The following is a 16,936-nucleotide window of genomic DNA, read 5'->3' on the forward strand; positions in this document are numbered from 1 at the left end:
TTGTCCCGGACCGGAGTCAATGGAGAGGGGACAGAGGAGAGCCTCGTCTTCCGCACGATCTGGTGCCAGACGCCGAGGGTGGCCCGGATGAAAGGGTGCGGTAGGGATAACGTACGAGCCGTTGGAATCGAGAGCCAGGGCAAGCCCTTCATGGGGAGGCCAAGCAAGGCCGCCTCGGCAGAGACCCACTGCTTGTGGGCGGGGCTGTGAGACCACTCCAAGACCCGAAGCAGATGGCAGGCCCTGTAGTAAGAGCGGGGGCAGGGCAAAGCCAGGCCCCCAGCAGCCTTGGGGAGGATCAGGGTAGCAAAGCAAACCCGAGGGTTCCGCGAACCCCACACAAATCGCAGAAAGACAGACCGTAGCGTATCAAAAAAGGAGGGAGGTATCGCAATAGGGAGGGTCTGGAAGAGATACAAGAGACGAGGCATAATGTTCATTTTGATCGTGTTAATCCGGCCAGTCCAGGAGATCGCCAAGTTCTTCCAGGAGAGTAAATCAGCCTGGAGTCGCGCTAGTAAAGGCGAAAAATTATAATGGAAAAGCTGGGAGAAATCAGGAGAGCCACGTCCCGAGATACTGTATTTTGGGGCTACGCCAGGCAAAGGGGAAAGAAGCCCCCAGGGAGAGAGCCTCCTCCTGAGGCAGAGTAACATTAAGAATTTCCGATTTAGAGGCGTTGAGCTTGAAATTAGCGAGAGCGCCATACGTCGAGAACTCCCGAAGGAGAACGGGGAGGGTGAGTCGCGGACGGGTGATGACAAACAGAAGGTCGTCGGCGTATCCCAAAACCTTGTGGTGCGCGGACCCCAACTGGAGCCCACAGATATCAGAATGCAACCTGATGGCCTGGAGGAAGGGCTCAAGGGAGAGCACAAAGAGTAGCGGGGATAGTGGGCAACCCTGGCGAGTGCCATTACGAATAGCAAAGGGATCTGAGAAAAAGCCACTGACCTGGACACGAGCCGTGGGAGTGGAGTATAGAGGACCCAAGCGTCGGGAAACCGAGACAGGCGATGGACGTGGAGAAGAGTCTCGAAGAGAACCACGGGTAGGGCCGGCACGGGGACGCCCGCGAGGGCGAGGTGGTAGGTCCAGACGCCGTCCCGGGGTGACAGCAGAGTCGGCCCAGTCGGAGATCTGCACATCTGGGAGATCCAAAAAACGCAGGACGTCAGGGACGTCATCGTAATGCCGGATGGTGAGCGGCCCGCTCCCGTGTCGGATCACCAAGGCAAAGGGGTAGCTCCATCTGTAAGGGATAGAGAGCCTCTGCAATGCTGAAGTCAGGGGGCGTAGGGCCCTCCGGGCCTGCAGGGTCAGGTCAGAAAGATCCTGAAAGAAGGATACCCGGTGACCGTTCAACTGCCAGGTGCCCACCTCCCTCGCACGAGCCATGATTGCCTCCTTAAGCCGAAAATCCGTCAGATGACAGATGATGTCTCTCGGTGGGGCCCCCGGACCGCCGCGCTGCCGGAGAGCGCGGTGCGCTCTATCAACGGGAAGCGGTGTGTCAGGTGCGCGGTTCAGGAGGTCGTTGAAGAGGCCCATCAGGAGAGCCGGGATATCCTCAGGGGCGTCAGACTCGGGGACTCCCCGCACACGGACATTCTGGCGCCGACCCCGGTTGTCCATGTCCTCAACACGGCGGCGGAGGTCCCTCAGGTACCGTGCATGGCGATCGCTCTCAAGTTGAGCAGAGGACACAATACGGTGCTGTTGGGCCTTCGATTCCTCCAAGGCCAGGACCCTCTGCTCCAGGGAGGACAGGTCCGCTCGAAGCACCGACACCTCGTCCCGGACCACCTGTCGGAGTTCGGTAATGAGCAGGGAGAAGTCCGACTTCCAAGGCGCCGATTGGAGCAATTGAAGTACCTCCGGTGGGTGAGATGCGGAAGGTAAGTGCGCGAGTGAGGTGGATTCCTCCGCGGACGAAGAGCTGGCCGGAGATGCAGCCTCGTGCGCGCTTGAGGCCCTGGAGCCCCGCGTGGTCAGGTCGGCCGGGGTGCCGAAATATTCCCGGAGGGAAGATGTGGAGGACCGAGGTCGACCCCCGGGGGTCGAGGAGTGAGATCCCGACTTTTTGGAGCGACCCATAATGGGCATGCGGCTATGCGGCGGCGGGTAAGTGCAGGCGGCGGCGGAGCAGTCAGCTCAAGCGGCCATCTCTCTCGGCGGTCAGACACGCCCCCCATTGTAAATTTAGTGTGTAACCATGCTTTTATTAAAAGTAACACACCACAATTGGACAAAAAAAAAAATCAACAATATGACTTGGCATGATAGGAGTGTGATTGGAGAGAGAGATTCCATTGATGGGCCGTTTTTTATCGTGGATCCTGTGAGTGCATTCACACAGTTACAGGGGAATTTATACCCAAAATGTATTACACTATTGCCTGTGTTTATATTTTGTCTCTTAAGATATCATGTCCAAAGAACACGCAAAGATATCGATATATATATATACAGGTTCTGTAACAACTTAATATTATATATTCTGTCTCACAATAGACTTACACTGTTACTAAACACATTGTTACTAAACAGGGAGCTCCCCTTAACGCTATATATTTAATGTGTTAATATAATGTAAGCATAGCTAGTGATTTCTTGTATTAAAATGTAATTTAAATGGTATTGTACATATTCCTGACACTCTAATGTTTTCAGTAAAGCTTTTCTGAAATTGTATTGATTCTCATTGATGATTTATTAAATATGTCTGCATTAAGTTTACACCAATGAGCTATAACATTGTGACCACTGACAGGTATGTTCACTTCTATAATTACAGAGTAAAAATCTATAATTGCCTATAAAACATCTATAGCAGCAAGGTGACTTTTTTTGTGGTGTCCCCCTTGTGCATGCATAGGGGGATGGTACAGATTCCCACAAAGACATTTGCCCCTACACCCACCTCCCAGCTATTTTCTATGCACTATACTTACGGACAGTCAACTCCAGCATTGCGTGCAGGGGTCTACACAGACACTGTGCACATGCATGTAAAGCACCTCCATTTATATCAATGAGAGTGATTTCCTTCCACTGATAGCAGCCAGCTACTGCTAGTTTCTGGCCACAAAGGAGGAGGACTTCTGCAGCGACAGGGCTACAGCTTATACCTCCTATTACTTTTTTTTTTACACAATGCGTATTCAAGTAGTAAAGAATACTTTAATATGCCTTTGTCTATAGTGGGCCTGCCAGGGACAGCAAATTGTCGCTCCTAAGGATCTATGAGAGACATTTGATTGTATTCACTGAAGAGGGAATTAGGAGGAAGCTTGCATTAGACTTGCAGTTTAATCTCACGGATTTCACTTTACATTATATATTTTAGACTGACGTCACTTTGTACTAGGAATTAACCCCTTGACGACCGTTGACATCCAGGCACGTCATGCACTGACAATAAAGAATAAAGAAACCACCAGTCACGTGAAAAAGTGCAAACAAATATAAATATATCCTACACGTTCTGCAGCTCCCAGCCAACACTCCTCACAAATGTTCAAGTACTACGTATATCGGAAATGGGGCGCATAAACATGTGGAAAGAAAAAATACCATACAATAGCGTAATAGGTTCAACCGCCAATGGTGTATAATTATGTAACATGCACTCACAAGTGTAGCATGGAAAAAAGGCTCATCAAAGTGAAGAACTTTACTTTCTTCTGAAAATCGGAAAGAGATAAAAGAGCCACCCAATGGTGCAGTATCTTTGGCAGGTAAGTTATGCATATGAGTTTAGGCATAAAAAATGTCCCAACCGAATCTCAAATAATTGGCTTCCTCAGGAGAGAGAAATTTCCTACAAACGATGAAAAATCGGTAAAATGCTGCAGTCTGTATTTCCTCATGTAGCAGCTTCATTTAAAAAGGATCCATATGACGTCCTCATGTCCTTCCGTCTTCACGCCGGGCCGTCGTCACGCTGGGCCGTCCCGCCACATTTGTATCCATCTCTGCGAAGGTCTGTTAGATCTGTGTCTCCGCGTACATTTTCGATAGTCTGTATTTAGTCTGTATTACGATCAGGCAGGAGAGGGGAGGGATTTCTTCTCTCACATCTGTTCTCTCACCACTTCTCAGCCTTTTGGCTAAGATCAAGTGTAGTTCCTCTTTGAGAAGGGGGGGGACTATGCTGATCCTCTGGCCTTAGGGTTCGGGATAGCAAATGGAGCCCGAGGTGGAATTGCCCTGGCAGAAATGCTGGAGTCACCTTGTGTGGTATTGCACGCCACTGCACACGGTGAGCGCACGTTACCACTGGCGGCCTACCAGCACTACCTTTTCCCCAGGTACCTTCTGGTCCTGGGGTTAAGTTCTTATTTTTGAATCTGGCAGGCCAGCAATGGTCTGCCCCTAAATTATTTTTCTTTATTTATATAATACACTTTGTTTTCACGAGTGCCAATTAATTTGCCCCCCTTTTGAATTCACGGTTTCCAAATTCACGGCTTGGCCCTCACAACTCTTGGCACACGATTTTGTACCCATGTTTTCGGACACTGTTTTCTTTTTAAGAGGCAGTGAAGCCTGGACTTTGCTGGAGGAGGATTGGGAGCCTTCTGGCCCCTTCCTCTCTTCACAAAAACCAGCAAGGAGTCTCACTCTTCGGGGTGAGACTCAAGATCCGACCCTCCCATGGGGGGGGGTTGAAATTTGTCCGAGTTCTCCGTGAGGGAACTCGGTATCGTAGTCTGGCTTCTGCTGCCTTGTGCACAGAATGCGGCACCTAAAGGAGCACGCACCTCGGGCTTCCAGAGAAAAAAAAAAATCTGTTCTCTCACCACATAGCGGCAAACAGCGGCTCGAATCGAAGGATAAGAGACGGGATAACGGAACAAATCAATAAATATAATGATACAAATATTATTTGTCTTGTGTTTTTATTTTATACAATCAGAGAGTGTATTGTCACCCATTTTTATAGGATGAAGTGATAGAGTTAAATCTTCCAAGGTGATTAAAAATTATATTGTAGATGTGAATCAAGATTATAGAGAGAATAGGTAAGTATCTATATTATGTATAGGGATTAAAGTGCAAGGTTGCATAAATATGGATCATAATTCAATTTATATAATAATAAATATATATTTTTAAACCATTTTTAAATGATTTAAAAAAAAATGATTTTTCTTAAAAACAGGTACATATTTAGAATAGATAATTTATATTAATAATTTATGTATTTATAATTTATTATCAAATATCCATATAAAAATAAGTTAATAAATATTCAGTTAAAAATGCAGTTATACCACTATAGGTAAAATATATAACATAAATTAGAAATATATAAATATTTTAAATATCAATTAATAAAAGTTAATATATCCAATTCTACATTTAAACCCTCTCTTTTAAAAGTTTGAAATTTATAGATCCACTCTGTTTCCTTTTTGGATAAAATCTCCTTTATATCTCCACGCCAGCGTGAGGATACTTGATCAATCCCTATTATTTGAAATTCAGGAAAAGACAGGGCCGGCCCGACAATGGAGCCGAGTGGGGCAACCGCGAAAGAGAGAGAAAGGGGCGCCGCTGTCAGTACCCGCTCGGCGCCCCTCTCTCTCTCTCCTCTGCGGTGAGTCTTCCTGTTCGGTCTCGGTGCCGGCTTGTAATGCTGAGTGCCGGAAGATTTCCGGCGCTCAGCATTACAAGCCGGCACCGAGACCGAACAGGGAGACTCGCCGCAGGACTGCTGAAAGGTAAGTACAAGAAGGGGGGGGCGGCAGGGACGGAGGGAGAGGAAGGGTAGATAAGGGGGAGGGGGGGGGCGGCAGGGACGGAGGGAGAGGAAGGGTAGATAAGAGGGGGGCGGCATTTTAAAATTCGCCCCAGGCGGCATTTTGCCTTGGGCCGGCCCTGGGAAAAGAGAACATATTACATACAGTTAATACAATGCCTGTTTTAGATTTTTGTTCCGAATTCCTCTTAAATGTTCCAGGCCTTGTATTTTTAGTTCTCCTGATGTACATCCAATGTACTGTATCCCACACTGACACTCCAGAAGAGAAATAACATTTTTCAACTTACAATGTATAAAATGTCCAATCTCATATTCTTTTTTTGTGATGGTACATTTAAACGAAAAGTTTTTTTTATTTTGTAGATTACATGTGCATAATTGACACTTTCTACATCGGTAGAAACCAGGTGGCCTTTATGTTAAAAAATTATTTTCTCTGATTTCTAAACTCGGGAGGGCACTGGGGGCTACAATAGTTTTTAGATTCCTCAACTTTTTATAGATGACTTTAGGTCTTTCAGGAAGATGATTTTGTAATATAGGATCACCCTGTAGAATCGGCCAGCATTTCTTAATGGCTCCATTGATTTGGAACGCTCTATCATTATATTGTGTTAGAAAAGAAAAATTTAAATCCTGTTCATGTCTGGCCCCTCCCCGGAGCGTCAACGTCCCCCATACACTGTATGGCCGCGGACACCCGTTTTAAAATAGTATAAGAGGCGATAAACATGTCGCTGAAATGCCTCAATAGCGAACATTTTCCAAGAGGGTCTCTCCTGCTGGTTAAATACAGGTACTGCATTCACCTTGGCAAGTCAATGGAGCCCAGTTTTCTAATTACAATATGATTAGTAAAATAAATGTAAAATAATAAATTTTTAAAAAAATGGTAATATGTAAAAATACTTTCCCATTGATGTCTCCATCAGGGGAAAAAATAAAACAAATAATAACATTAAATTAAAAAAATTGATATACCCTGGGGTGTCTAGTCTTAAAAAATATATGGTTTGATGGGGTAAATTGCATTGGTGAGCTTCAAAGACACCCAAAATAGCACATGGGGGAAGAATTACCAGATTTGGAAAAATGGTTTTGAAATAGGAAAAAGCTACTTGTATTTATTGCCTGATAATGTGGAGAAAAAAAGCCACAAAACATAAAAACATTGAGTATTTCTAAACTCAGGACAAATAGTAGAATCTATTTAGCAGGTTTTTCATAGCTTTTATATATATATATATATATATATATATATATATATATATATATATATATATATATATATATATATATATATATATATATATATAACACTAACACAAACAAGTCCAAAGTAAGTTTTATTTCCCCACCCCATATAACACTCCCCCCCCGACTCCCTGGTGTCTAGTGGGGGCAGCGGTTACTAGACTTGGGCACCAGGGGGCTCTTCGTGTTCGTCTTCGTGCTCGTCTTCGGGGGGAAAAAAACCTTCGTATTCCGCGAATATTCGCCCGTTCCTGTCTTCTCTTCGGGCGAATATTCGCGGACATTCTTCGTGCTCGTTTAATCTTCGTTTCCTTCCCGGTTGCCTAGCAGGGGTTAATACGGGGTTAACAACACATCGGAGCAGCAGCAGCTGCCGTGAAGGAACGTGTGTGCAACTCTATTGGTCGTTTCGGCAGGGGGCTGGTCTGGCATCAACAAGTGAATTGCAGAACGCACTTCATTCGTTGATGGCAGGCCAGCCCCCTGCCGAAACGACCAATAGAGTTGCACACACGTACTGAGGTGTACTGTACACAAAATGACCTAGAGACAAATGCTCCAAGGAACTTGGCCTCCGTTTATCATACACAGTCACACATCCATAGATGTTTAATAAAAGAATAGGGATTATTTTACATTTTTAAATTGATTTTGGACCACTTGTAATACATGCCTAACATTTGCTACCTATTCACAATGGCATACTTTGCAACAACCCAACTTTTACTGGACAGGACTGGAAAAAAGCAGGACTGTCCACCAAAATCTTAGGTGTGTTGACAGGTATGCGGATGGAAAAATGTTGGACAAGAACTAAAAAATAGCTTAGGGTTAATGTACGGTTATGTTTAAGATTAGTAGCAGTGCACTGGTTTGGTTAAAGATGTATTATGTCTAAATAATAATTTAATTTTAATTTTAATGGGTTTTAAAAAATTAAGGGGTTTATTTAAATGTATTTTAAAGTTAGATTTATTATTTAGTACTTTATTATATTTATTTAATGTTTATACTAGTGCTACCTACCGAGCTATAACTACCAACGTGTATTTGCATACCTAGATAGCTAAATTAGATGGGACAGGACTGGAAAAAAGCAGGACTGTCCCTGAAAAAGTTGGGTCTGTTGGCAGGTATGTGGATGGAAAAATGTTATAGTATGAAGTGTGAGTTATAGCGTTAATGCTAGTGAGTGTAGAAGTGAAGACCAGGACAAATAACAAGAGGAAAGGTCCTTGTGATTTGTGCATTGTACGTGTATGTGTTATGTGTGTTATGTGTGTTGTCACTGTGTGTTATATGTGTTATGTATTATGTCACTGTGTTATTTGTGTTATTGTGTGTGTTATGTTTGGTTGGTTGGTTGTGTATCAGAAGGAAAATAATGAAATGGAAATGGAAAAGGAAATGGAAAAGGCGAATGAGTCTGCAATTGGCGACCCACTCACCTGTTTCACCCCAGAGCAAAGCATCCAAACACTGTCAGTCCTAGACGTTTGGCAGCGGACTTCCAGAGCTCAGACACAAGGCCCTAGCGTAAGCTGGCCACTCCGGCGGAGGTAGCAGGCGTTGCCACACCGCAAACAGATGCAGCCAGGGGGGAGAAACTTCCCTTACCATTAGGGACATTTTGGGCATGACTCTAGCCAGGAAGCGAACTGGCACAGAAGAGATGCTGGCACCACCACAACCACCACCACCACCACCAGCAGCAGCATTGAAAAATGGGAAAGGCGAATGAGTGGGCAATTGGCGACCCACTCACCTGTTTCACCCCAGGGCAAAGCACCCAAACACTGTCAGTCTTAGACGTTTGGCAGCAGACTTCCAGAGCTCAGACACTAGGCCCTAGCGTAAGCTGGCCACTCCGGCGGAGGTAGCAGGCGTTGCCACACCGCAAACAGACGCAGCCAGGGGGGAGAAACTGCCCTTACCATTAGGGACATTTTGGGCATGACTCTAGCCAGGAAGCGAACTGGCACAGAAGAGATGCTGGCACCACCACAACCACCACCAGCAGCATCATTGAAAAATGGGAAAGGCGAATGAGTGGGCAATTGGCGACCCACTCACCTGTTTCACCCCAGGGCAAAGCACCCAAACACTGTCAGTCTTAGACGTTTGGCAGCAGACTTCCAGAGCTCAGACACTAGGCCCTAGCGTAAGCTGGCCACTCCGGCGGAGGTAGCAGGCGTTGCCACACCGCAGACAGAGGCAGCCAGGGGGGAGAAACTGCCCTTACCGTTAGGGACATTTTGGGCATGACTCTAGCCAGGAAGCAAACTGGCACGGAAGAGATGCTGGCACCACCAGCAGCAGCAGTGAAAAATGGGAAAGGCGAATGAGTGGGCAATTGGCGACCCACTCACCTGTTTCACCCCAGGGCAAAGCACCCAAACACTGTCAGTCTTAGACGTTTGGCAGCAGACTTCCAGAGCTCAGACACTAGGCCCTAGCGTAAGCTGGCCACTCCGGCGGAGGTAGCAGGCGTTGCCACACCGCAAACAGACGCAGCCAGGGGGGAGAAACTGCCCTTACCATTAGGGACATTTTGGGCATGACTCTAGCCAGGAAGCGTACTGGCACAGAAGAGATGCTGGCACAACCACCACCACAACCACCACCAGCAGCAGCATTGAAAAATGGGAAAGGCGAATGAGTGGGCAATTGGCGACCCACTCACCTGTTTCACCCCAGGGCAAAGCACCCAAACACTGTCAGTCTTAGACGTTTGGCAGCAGACTTCCAGAGCTCAGACACTAGGCCCTAGCGTAAGCTGGCCACTCCGGCGGAGGTAGCAGGCGTTACCACACCGCAAACAGACGCAGCCAGGGGGGAGAAACTGCCCTTACCATTAGGGACATTTTGGGCATGACTCTAGCCAGGAAGCGAACTGGCACAGAAGAGATGCTGGCACCACCACAACCACCACCACAACCACCACCAGCAGCAGCATTGAAAAATGGGAAAGGCGAATGAGTGGGCAATTGGCGACCCACTCATCTGTTTCACCCCAGGGCAAAGCACCCAAACACTGTCAGTCTTAGACGTTTGGCAGCAGACTTCCAGAGCTCAGACACTAGGCCCTAGCGTAAGCTGGCCACTCCGGTGGAGGTAGCAGGCGTTGCCACACCGCAGACAGAGGCAGCCAGGGGGGAGAAACTGCCCTTACCGTTAGGGACATTTTGGGCATGACTCTAGCCAGGAAGCAAACTGGCACGGAAGAGATGCTGGCACCACCACCACCAGCAGCAGCAGTGAAAAATGGGAAAGGCGAATGAGTGGGCAATTGGCGACCCACTCACCTGTTTCACCCCAGGGCAAAGCACCCAAACACTGTCAGTCTTAGACGTTTGGCAGCAGACTTCCAGAGCTCAGACACTAGGCCCTAGCGTAAGCTGGCCGCTCCGGCGGAGGTAGCAGGCGTTGCCACACCGCAGACAGAGGCAGCCAGGGGGGAGAAACTGCCCTTACCGTTAGGGACATTTTGGGCATGACTCTAGCCAGGAAGCAAACTGGCACGGAAGAGATGCTGGCACCACCACCACAACCACCACCAGCAGCAGCATTGAAAAATGGGAAAGGCGAATGAGTGGGCAATTGGCGACCCACTCACCTGTTTCACCCCAGGGCAAAGCACCCAAACACTGTCAGTCTTAGACGTTTGGCAGCAGACTTCCAGAGCTCAGACACTAGGCCCTAGCGTAAGCTGGCCACTCCGGCGGAGGTAGCAGGCGTTGCCACACCGCAGACAGAGGCAGCCAGGGGGGAGAAACTGCCCTTACCGTTAGGGACATTTTGGGCATGACTCTAGCCAGGAAGCAAACTGGCACGGAAGAGATGCTGGCACCACCACCACAACCACCACCAGCAGCAGCATTGAAAAATGGGAAAGGCGAATGAGTGGGCAATTGGCGACCCACTCACCTGTTTCACCCCAGGGCAAAGCACCCAAACACTGTCAGTCTTAGACGTTTGGCAGCAGACTTCCAGAGCTCAGACACTAGGCCCTAGCGTAAGCTGGCCACTCCGGCGGAGGTAGCAGGTAGAGCCCTGCGCGGGACTACTTTTTTAATCCCGCTCCCGCCCGCTCCCGCGGTTTTTAATCCCGCTCCCGCCCGCTCCCGCAATCTAGGTGTGCCGCTCCCGCCCGCTCCCGCCACATTTGTGGCCAATCCCGCCCGCTCCCGCCACATTTGTGGCCAATCATGCACGCCTCCTTACCTGATTTCCCGCGCAGTCCCGCGCGGCTGCCCTCGAGTTGTTCCCTCACGGCGTCTCTTCTCTTGCTCCGCCCAGGAACAAGGCGGAGTCACAGGAAGTGACGTCACATCACGTGACTCCGTTTTGTTCCTGGGCGGAGCAAGCTAGGAGACACTGTAAGGGAGCAGCAAGAAGGCAGCCTTGCGGGACTGCGCGGGATTACCGGGACCCGCAGGTACAGTGCCTGACCGCCCGCTCCCGCCCGCAGCCCCAGCAAGACCGCCCGCGCCCGCAAGTTTTTTGGCGGGTCCCGCGGGACCCGCAGGACCCGCCTCCCAGTGCAGTCCTCTAGTAGCAGGCGTTGCCACACCGCAAACAGACGCAGCCAGGGGGGAGAAACTACCCTCTCCATTAGGGACATTTTGGGCATGACTCTAGCCAGGAAGTGAACTGGCATTGAAGAGACGCTGGCACCACCAGCAGCAGCAGCAGAATTGGGAAAGGCGAATGAGTGGGCAATTGGCAACCCACTCACCTGTTTCACCCCAGGGCAAAGCATCCAAACACTGTCAGTCCTTGGCGTTTGGGAGCGGACTTCCAGAACTCAGACACAAGGCCCTAGCGTAAGCTGGCTACACTGGCGGAGGTAGCAGGCGTTGCCACACCACAGCAAGTGCAACCAGGGGGGAGAAACTGCCCTTACCATTAGGGACATTTGAGGCATGACACTAGCCAGGAAGCGAACTGGCATTGAAGAGACGCTGGCACCACCAGCAGCAGCAGCAGAATTGGGAAAGGCGAATGAGTGGGCAATTGGCGACCCACTCACCTGTTTCACCCCAGGGCAAAGCATCCAAAGACTGTCAGTCCTTGGCGTTTGGGAGCGGACTTCCAGAACTCAGACACAAGGCCCTAGCGTAAGCTGGCTATACCGGCGGAGGTAGCAGGCGTTGCCACACCGCAAACAGACGCAGCCAGGGGGGAGAAACTACCCTCTCCATTAGGGACATTTAAGGCATGACACTAGCCAGGAAGCGAACTGGCAGAGAAGAGACGCTGGCACCACCACCACCAGCAGCAGCAGCAGCATTGGAAAAGGCGAATGAGTGGGCAATTGGCGACCCGCTCACCTGTTTCACCCCAGGGCAAAGCATCCGAAGACTGTCAGTCCTTGGCGTTTGGGAGCGGACTTCCAGAACTCAGACACTAGGCCCTACCGTAAATTGGCTACACCGGCGGAGGTAGCAGGCATTGCCACACCGCAGCAAGTGCAACCAGGGGGAGAAACTACCCTCTCCATTAGGGACATTTGAGGCATGATTTCAGCCAGGAAGCGAACTGGCAAAAGATACTGGCACCACCACCAGCAGCAGCGTTGGAAACGGAAAAAGGTGAATGAGTGGGCAATTGACGACCCGCTCACCTGTTTCACCCCAGGGCAAAGCATCCGAAGACTGTCAGTCCTTGGCGTTTGGGAGCGGACTTCCAGAACTCAGACACTAGGCCCTAGCGTAAATTGGCTACACCGGCGGAGGTAGCAGACGTTGCCACACCACAAACACGTGCAACCAGGGGGAGAAACTACCTTAAACATTACAGAGAAAAAAAATTAACTTTCCAAGCTAAGAGCTGGGTAACCCAACTTGGGCAGATTGAATTTAAGAAAGGCAATCTGCTCCATCAGATGAGGTGCCATGCGTGAGCGCTGTGGACTCAGTATGTTTCCAGTCATAGAAAACACGCGCTCACTTTGAACAGTGGTTGGCGGACATGATAGTAGCTGCTGCGCAACCCATGAGAGTGCAGGCCACACACTCTTCTTTTCATCCCAGTAGCTAAGAGGATCAACATTAGGCGCAGAAGGAACTTCACAGAGGTAAAGTTTGACCATTTCAGCAGCACTACTCTCCTTTCTGCTGCTAGCTCTGTCAGATGGTCCAACTATACTCCCAAGTGCCTCTTCCCAAAACGCAGCTGCTCCACTCAGCTGTGTTGTGCTGCTTGTGGCACTGCTGCTGATGCTGCTGCTAGGAGTAGCAGACCACATCATCTCTTCCTCCTCCTGCACCTCTCCCTCCTCGGACAGCATTCCCATTTTACGCTGCCAGTCACGCACCTTGTTGACCAATTGCTCCCGGTAGCTACTGAGAACATTAAATTTCAAAGCTAGCTTTCCCTTAATTCTTGGATCGCAAAGGCACGCTAGCATCATTTCGGGACTCTCTTCCATTCGTTTGCGAAGGTGTACTTTTAGCAGATCCTTCAGCTTCCTGGCTATGGCTGCTATGTCAGGATGTAGAGTGCCACCTTGAACAGCCTCACGGTTTCCAAGGAACACATCCATCTTGCTGCCTAGATGGGAGAACACTGGGATTACCTGGGCCAGACTGGCAGTGTTTGAGCTTAAATTTTCTGTGGCATCCCTGAATGGTTTAAGGACTGCCACTAGCTGGGCGATCACTGTCCAATCCTCCCTATTCAATGGAGAGGTAATCCCAATATTGTGCTCTGAGGCAAGATTATGGATTGCCCTCTGCTGCTCCAAAATCCTCTCCAGCATGTCTAACGTGGAGTTCCACCGTGTACTGACATCCTGGCATAGGCAGTGTACGGGAAGACCTGACCTCTCTTGCTCTTCCCTCAAAAGTTGGCTAGCCTTAACACTATGGTGAAAGTGCCCAGCGATCTTTCTGCAGCGGGACAGAACTACTGCTGCCACATTAGTTCCTTCTGACATTGCTGCCTTCACTACAAGATGGATGATGTGGGCTGCACAGCGCACACCAACAATATGACCATCTCGCAGCGCTTTCACCATATTGGCACCTCCGTCAGTTACCACAAAACCAACTTCAACATTGGTGCCCGCCTCTGCTCCCACCCAAAGGCTAAACATTTTCCTCATTGCATGCAGAATATTTTGGGAAGTGTGCTTTTCATCCATCACTTCTGCACGGAGAAGGAAAGATCGGTAGCCTGCTGCAGCAGCTTCCTTAGACACACCGGGCTGCCACCAGTGTGCTGTCAAAGAAAGAAAGGCATGCTGGCCGCTAGGTGCACTCCACAAATCTGTAGTGAAATGAACACACTGACCAGCAGCCTTGGAAAGCTCCTCTTTCACTGCTGCAACACAGGACTGATACAATGAGGGGACAATGTTCCTGCTGAAAGTGGAACGTGACGGAACTGTATATTGTGGAGCCACAGCCGCCATCAATTGTTTGAAAGGCTCCCCTTCGATCATAGAGAAGGATGCCCCTCCAACAGCAATGAACTGACCAATCAGTCGCGTTACTTTATTGGCCTGCTGTTTGGGCATTGACCTTTTGGATTGGAATGCCACAAATTGTTCCAGGGTGGGCTGGACATGCAGTGCTCCAACCTGCCTTGGTCTCTGGCTGCCAGCACTAGCTGCTGCTGCTGCTGCTATTGGCTCAGAAGAAGAAGCTGTTGGGGTTTTTCCACGGCCACCAGCTATGCTGCCTGCACTAAGTTTTACTTCTGCATCTTTCCCCAATAGCACAGCGTTGTGTTGAGTGCTGAGGTGATGCTTCATGCTAGCACTGGTAAAATGGCCAGACACTTTCCCTCTGCTTATTAGCTTCCCACAATGTTTGCACTTTCCATAGCGCCCTTCTTCAACATTTTCAAAGTGCTCCCAAATTGGGGCGCGCATAGCCTTGGAGTGTGCCTTGGGTGCTGCTCCTACTGCTCGGGGTGGATGAACAGAGGCAGAACTAGTGGTGGTGGGACTGGTGGTAACAGTACTGGCCATAGTGGGACTGCTAAATGCTTTAGATTTGCTAGGTTTTGCTGCTGCTGCTGCTGCTGCTGCTGCTGGTGGTGGTGGTGATGGTGATGATCGTAGCGGAGAAGGTGGAGGCTCAGGGGAAAATTGTGCACTAGTCATTTGGACACTGCTCCCTGAGGAATCTGATTCCTGACCACTCATCTCCTCTACTTCCTCTGGCTCATAGTCTAGCTCTTCATTAGCCAGATCGAATGGAATTCCTGCTAGGCTGGAGCTAAGACTGATATCGTCGTGAGACTCGTGACTAGTAGTAGTGCGAGCAGGAAGAATAGACTCTGCACTTGGCCTCTCAGTCTCAGGCTCCTCTGCTACCTCGCTAGGTGGAGTCCCACTATGTGTAGCCCTCTCTCTAACTGTCTTTACAAAAATTTTGTAAGGACTTGGTGGCTTGCTAGAGGTACTAGGAGGACATGGCGTGGCGGTACCAGTGGGAACAGTAGGCGCAGCACTAGTGGTGGTAGAGGCGGTGGGGGTGGTGGTGGTGGTGGTGGTGGTGGTTTTCCCTACGAAGGAATGAGATCGCTTTTGTTTGGGACCCCTCTGAGTCTTGCTGCTAATTTGGCTCTGCTTGGTACCTTGCATGCTGCTTGTGGATGGGGAAGATGCTGCTTGGGGCAAAAGGCACTTCTTTTTAGTCACTGGGCTGGTACTACTTGTGCTACCCTTTAACTTTGAACGTGCTTCTGGTGCTTTAGGCTTTACGTAAAAAACCATAGAGCTTGTGGGCCTAGCCGCACTACTACTGCCTGCTTTTGGTGCCTTTCCTTTACTTGATGATCCTTCAAGCAATGCTTCCCCAAATGATAAGCGAGAGCTTGGCCTACTTGGCCGACTAGACTGACGCAAAGGCTGCATCTTAGAACTGGTGGTGGTGCTGGTGGTGGTGGTGGTGGTAGATAGAGCTTGTCCCTCCTTAGTCCCAAAAGGAGGATCCATTTCAAATTTTGTGTTGTGTGTGTAGTGTAGTGTTTAAAAAACTATAAAAAATAAAAAATAAAAAAAAAATAAAAAAAAGGAAAAATGAATTAAAGACAAAAAAATTAGAGGAAGTTCTCTTCAGTGCTACTGCTTAAAAAGTAAAACTATGCACTACTGCACTGTGCTGTTGTGTGCAATCTGGCAAAGTGCTAAAGTTATTTAAATTATTAACTATTTAATAACTAGCAGTATTTTATTTTTAATTTGAATTTACACGGGCCTAAGAGTTTAGCCTACTACTATGCTAGCCTAAAGCTATATTTCCTTACTATAAGTCTACCTCTAGGCAGACGCTCTCAAACCCACTAAGCTAAAGTGAGGTTAAATCAGATTCAGTATGATTTATTAATTAATATTAAGTTATATATTATTAATAGATTAGAAATAATTTACTTATATATTATGTATTATAGATAGAAGAATATAGATTATGAATTAGAATTTAGAATTAGAATTACTTATATTATAGATTATGAATTAGAATTTATATTGTTATATATTATTTATAATATATTATAGATTAAGATTAAAGAAGATTAGAATTATTTTAGTACTACAGCTAGTAGCTTGAAGCTTTGCTTAGTACAGCTCGTCACAGTCAATTTTTCTTGAGAAAAATTAGAAATAAAATAAAATGTCACAGCAAAACAGTTAGCTTCACTGCTTGCTGAACAAAAACACACAGCACTTATGCGGCTGCACTCACTAGCCCAACAAGTTCACTTCACTGATGGACTGAGGTGAGCAAAACACTAAGGGTACTTTTAATAAAATTGAAATAAAATGTAAAATAAATGAGAAAATCTTTGCAAAACAGTTAACGTCACTGCTTGCTGATCAAAAAAAAACACAGCACTTATGCGGCTGCACTCACTAGCCCAACAAGTTCACTTCACTGATGGACTGAGGTGAGCAAAACA

The 16,936-nt window shown here is 48.1% G+C and overlaps 1 protein-coding gene across 1 annotated transcript in view; it reads left to right on the forward strand.

Moving 5' to 3' along the window:
• The first annotated feature begins 2,112 nt into the window (after nt 1-2,112).
• The window catches only part of LOC149285358 (cadherin-related family member 4-like), a 42,618-nt gene continuing 27,794 nt past the window's right edge, over nt 2,113-16,936 (forward strand). Inside the window, exon 1 of the mRNA XM_089495325.1 lies at nt 2,113-2,124. Within this exon, the coding sequence (XP_089351451.1) occupies nt 2,113-2,124 (12 nt within the window). The remainder of the gene's footprint in view (nt 2,125-16,936) is intronic.

Source organism: Sceloporus occidentalis, unplaced genomic scaffold (assembly GCF_023333645.1).
Source record: "Sceloporus occidentalis isolate IW3139 unplaced genomic scaffold, rSceOcc1.0.p SCAF_79, whole genome shotgun sequence".
Classification (NCBI taxonomy): domain Eukaryota; kingdom Metazoa; phylum Chordata; class Lepidosauria; order Squamata; family Phrynosomatidae; genus Sceloporus; species Sceloporus occidentalis.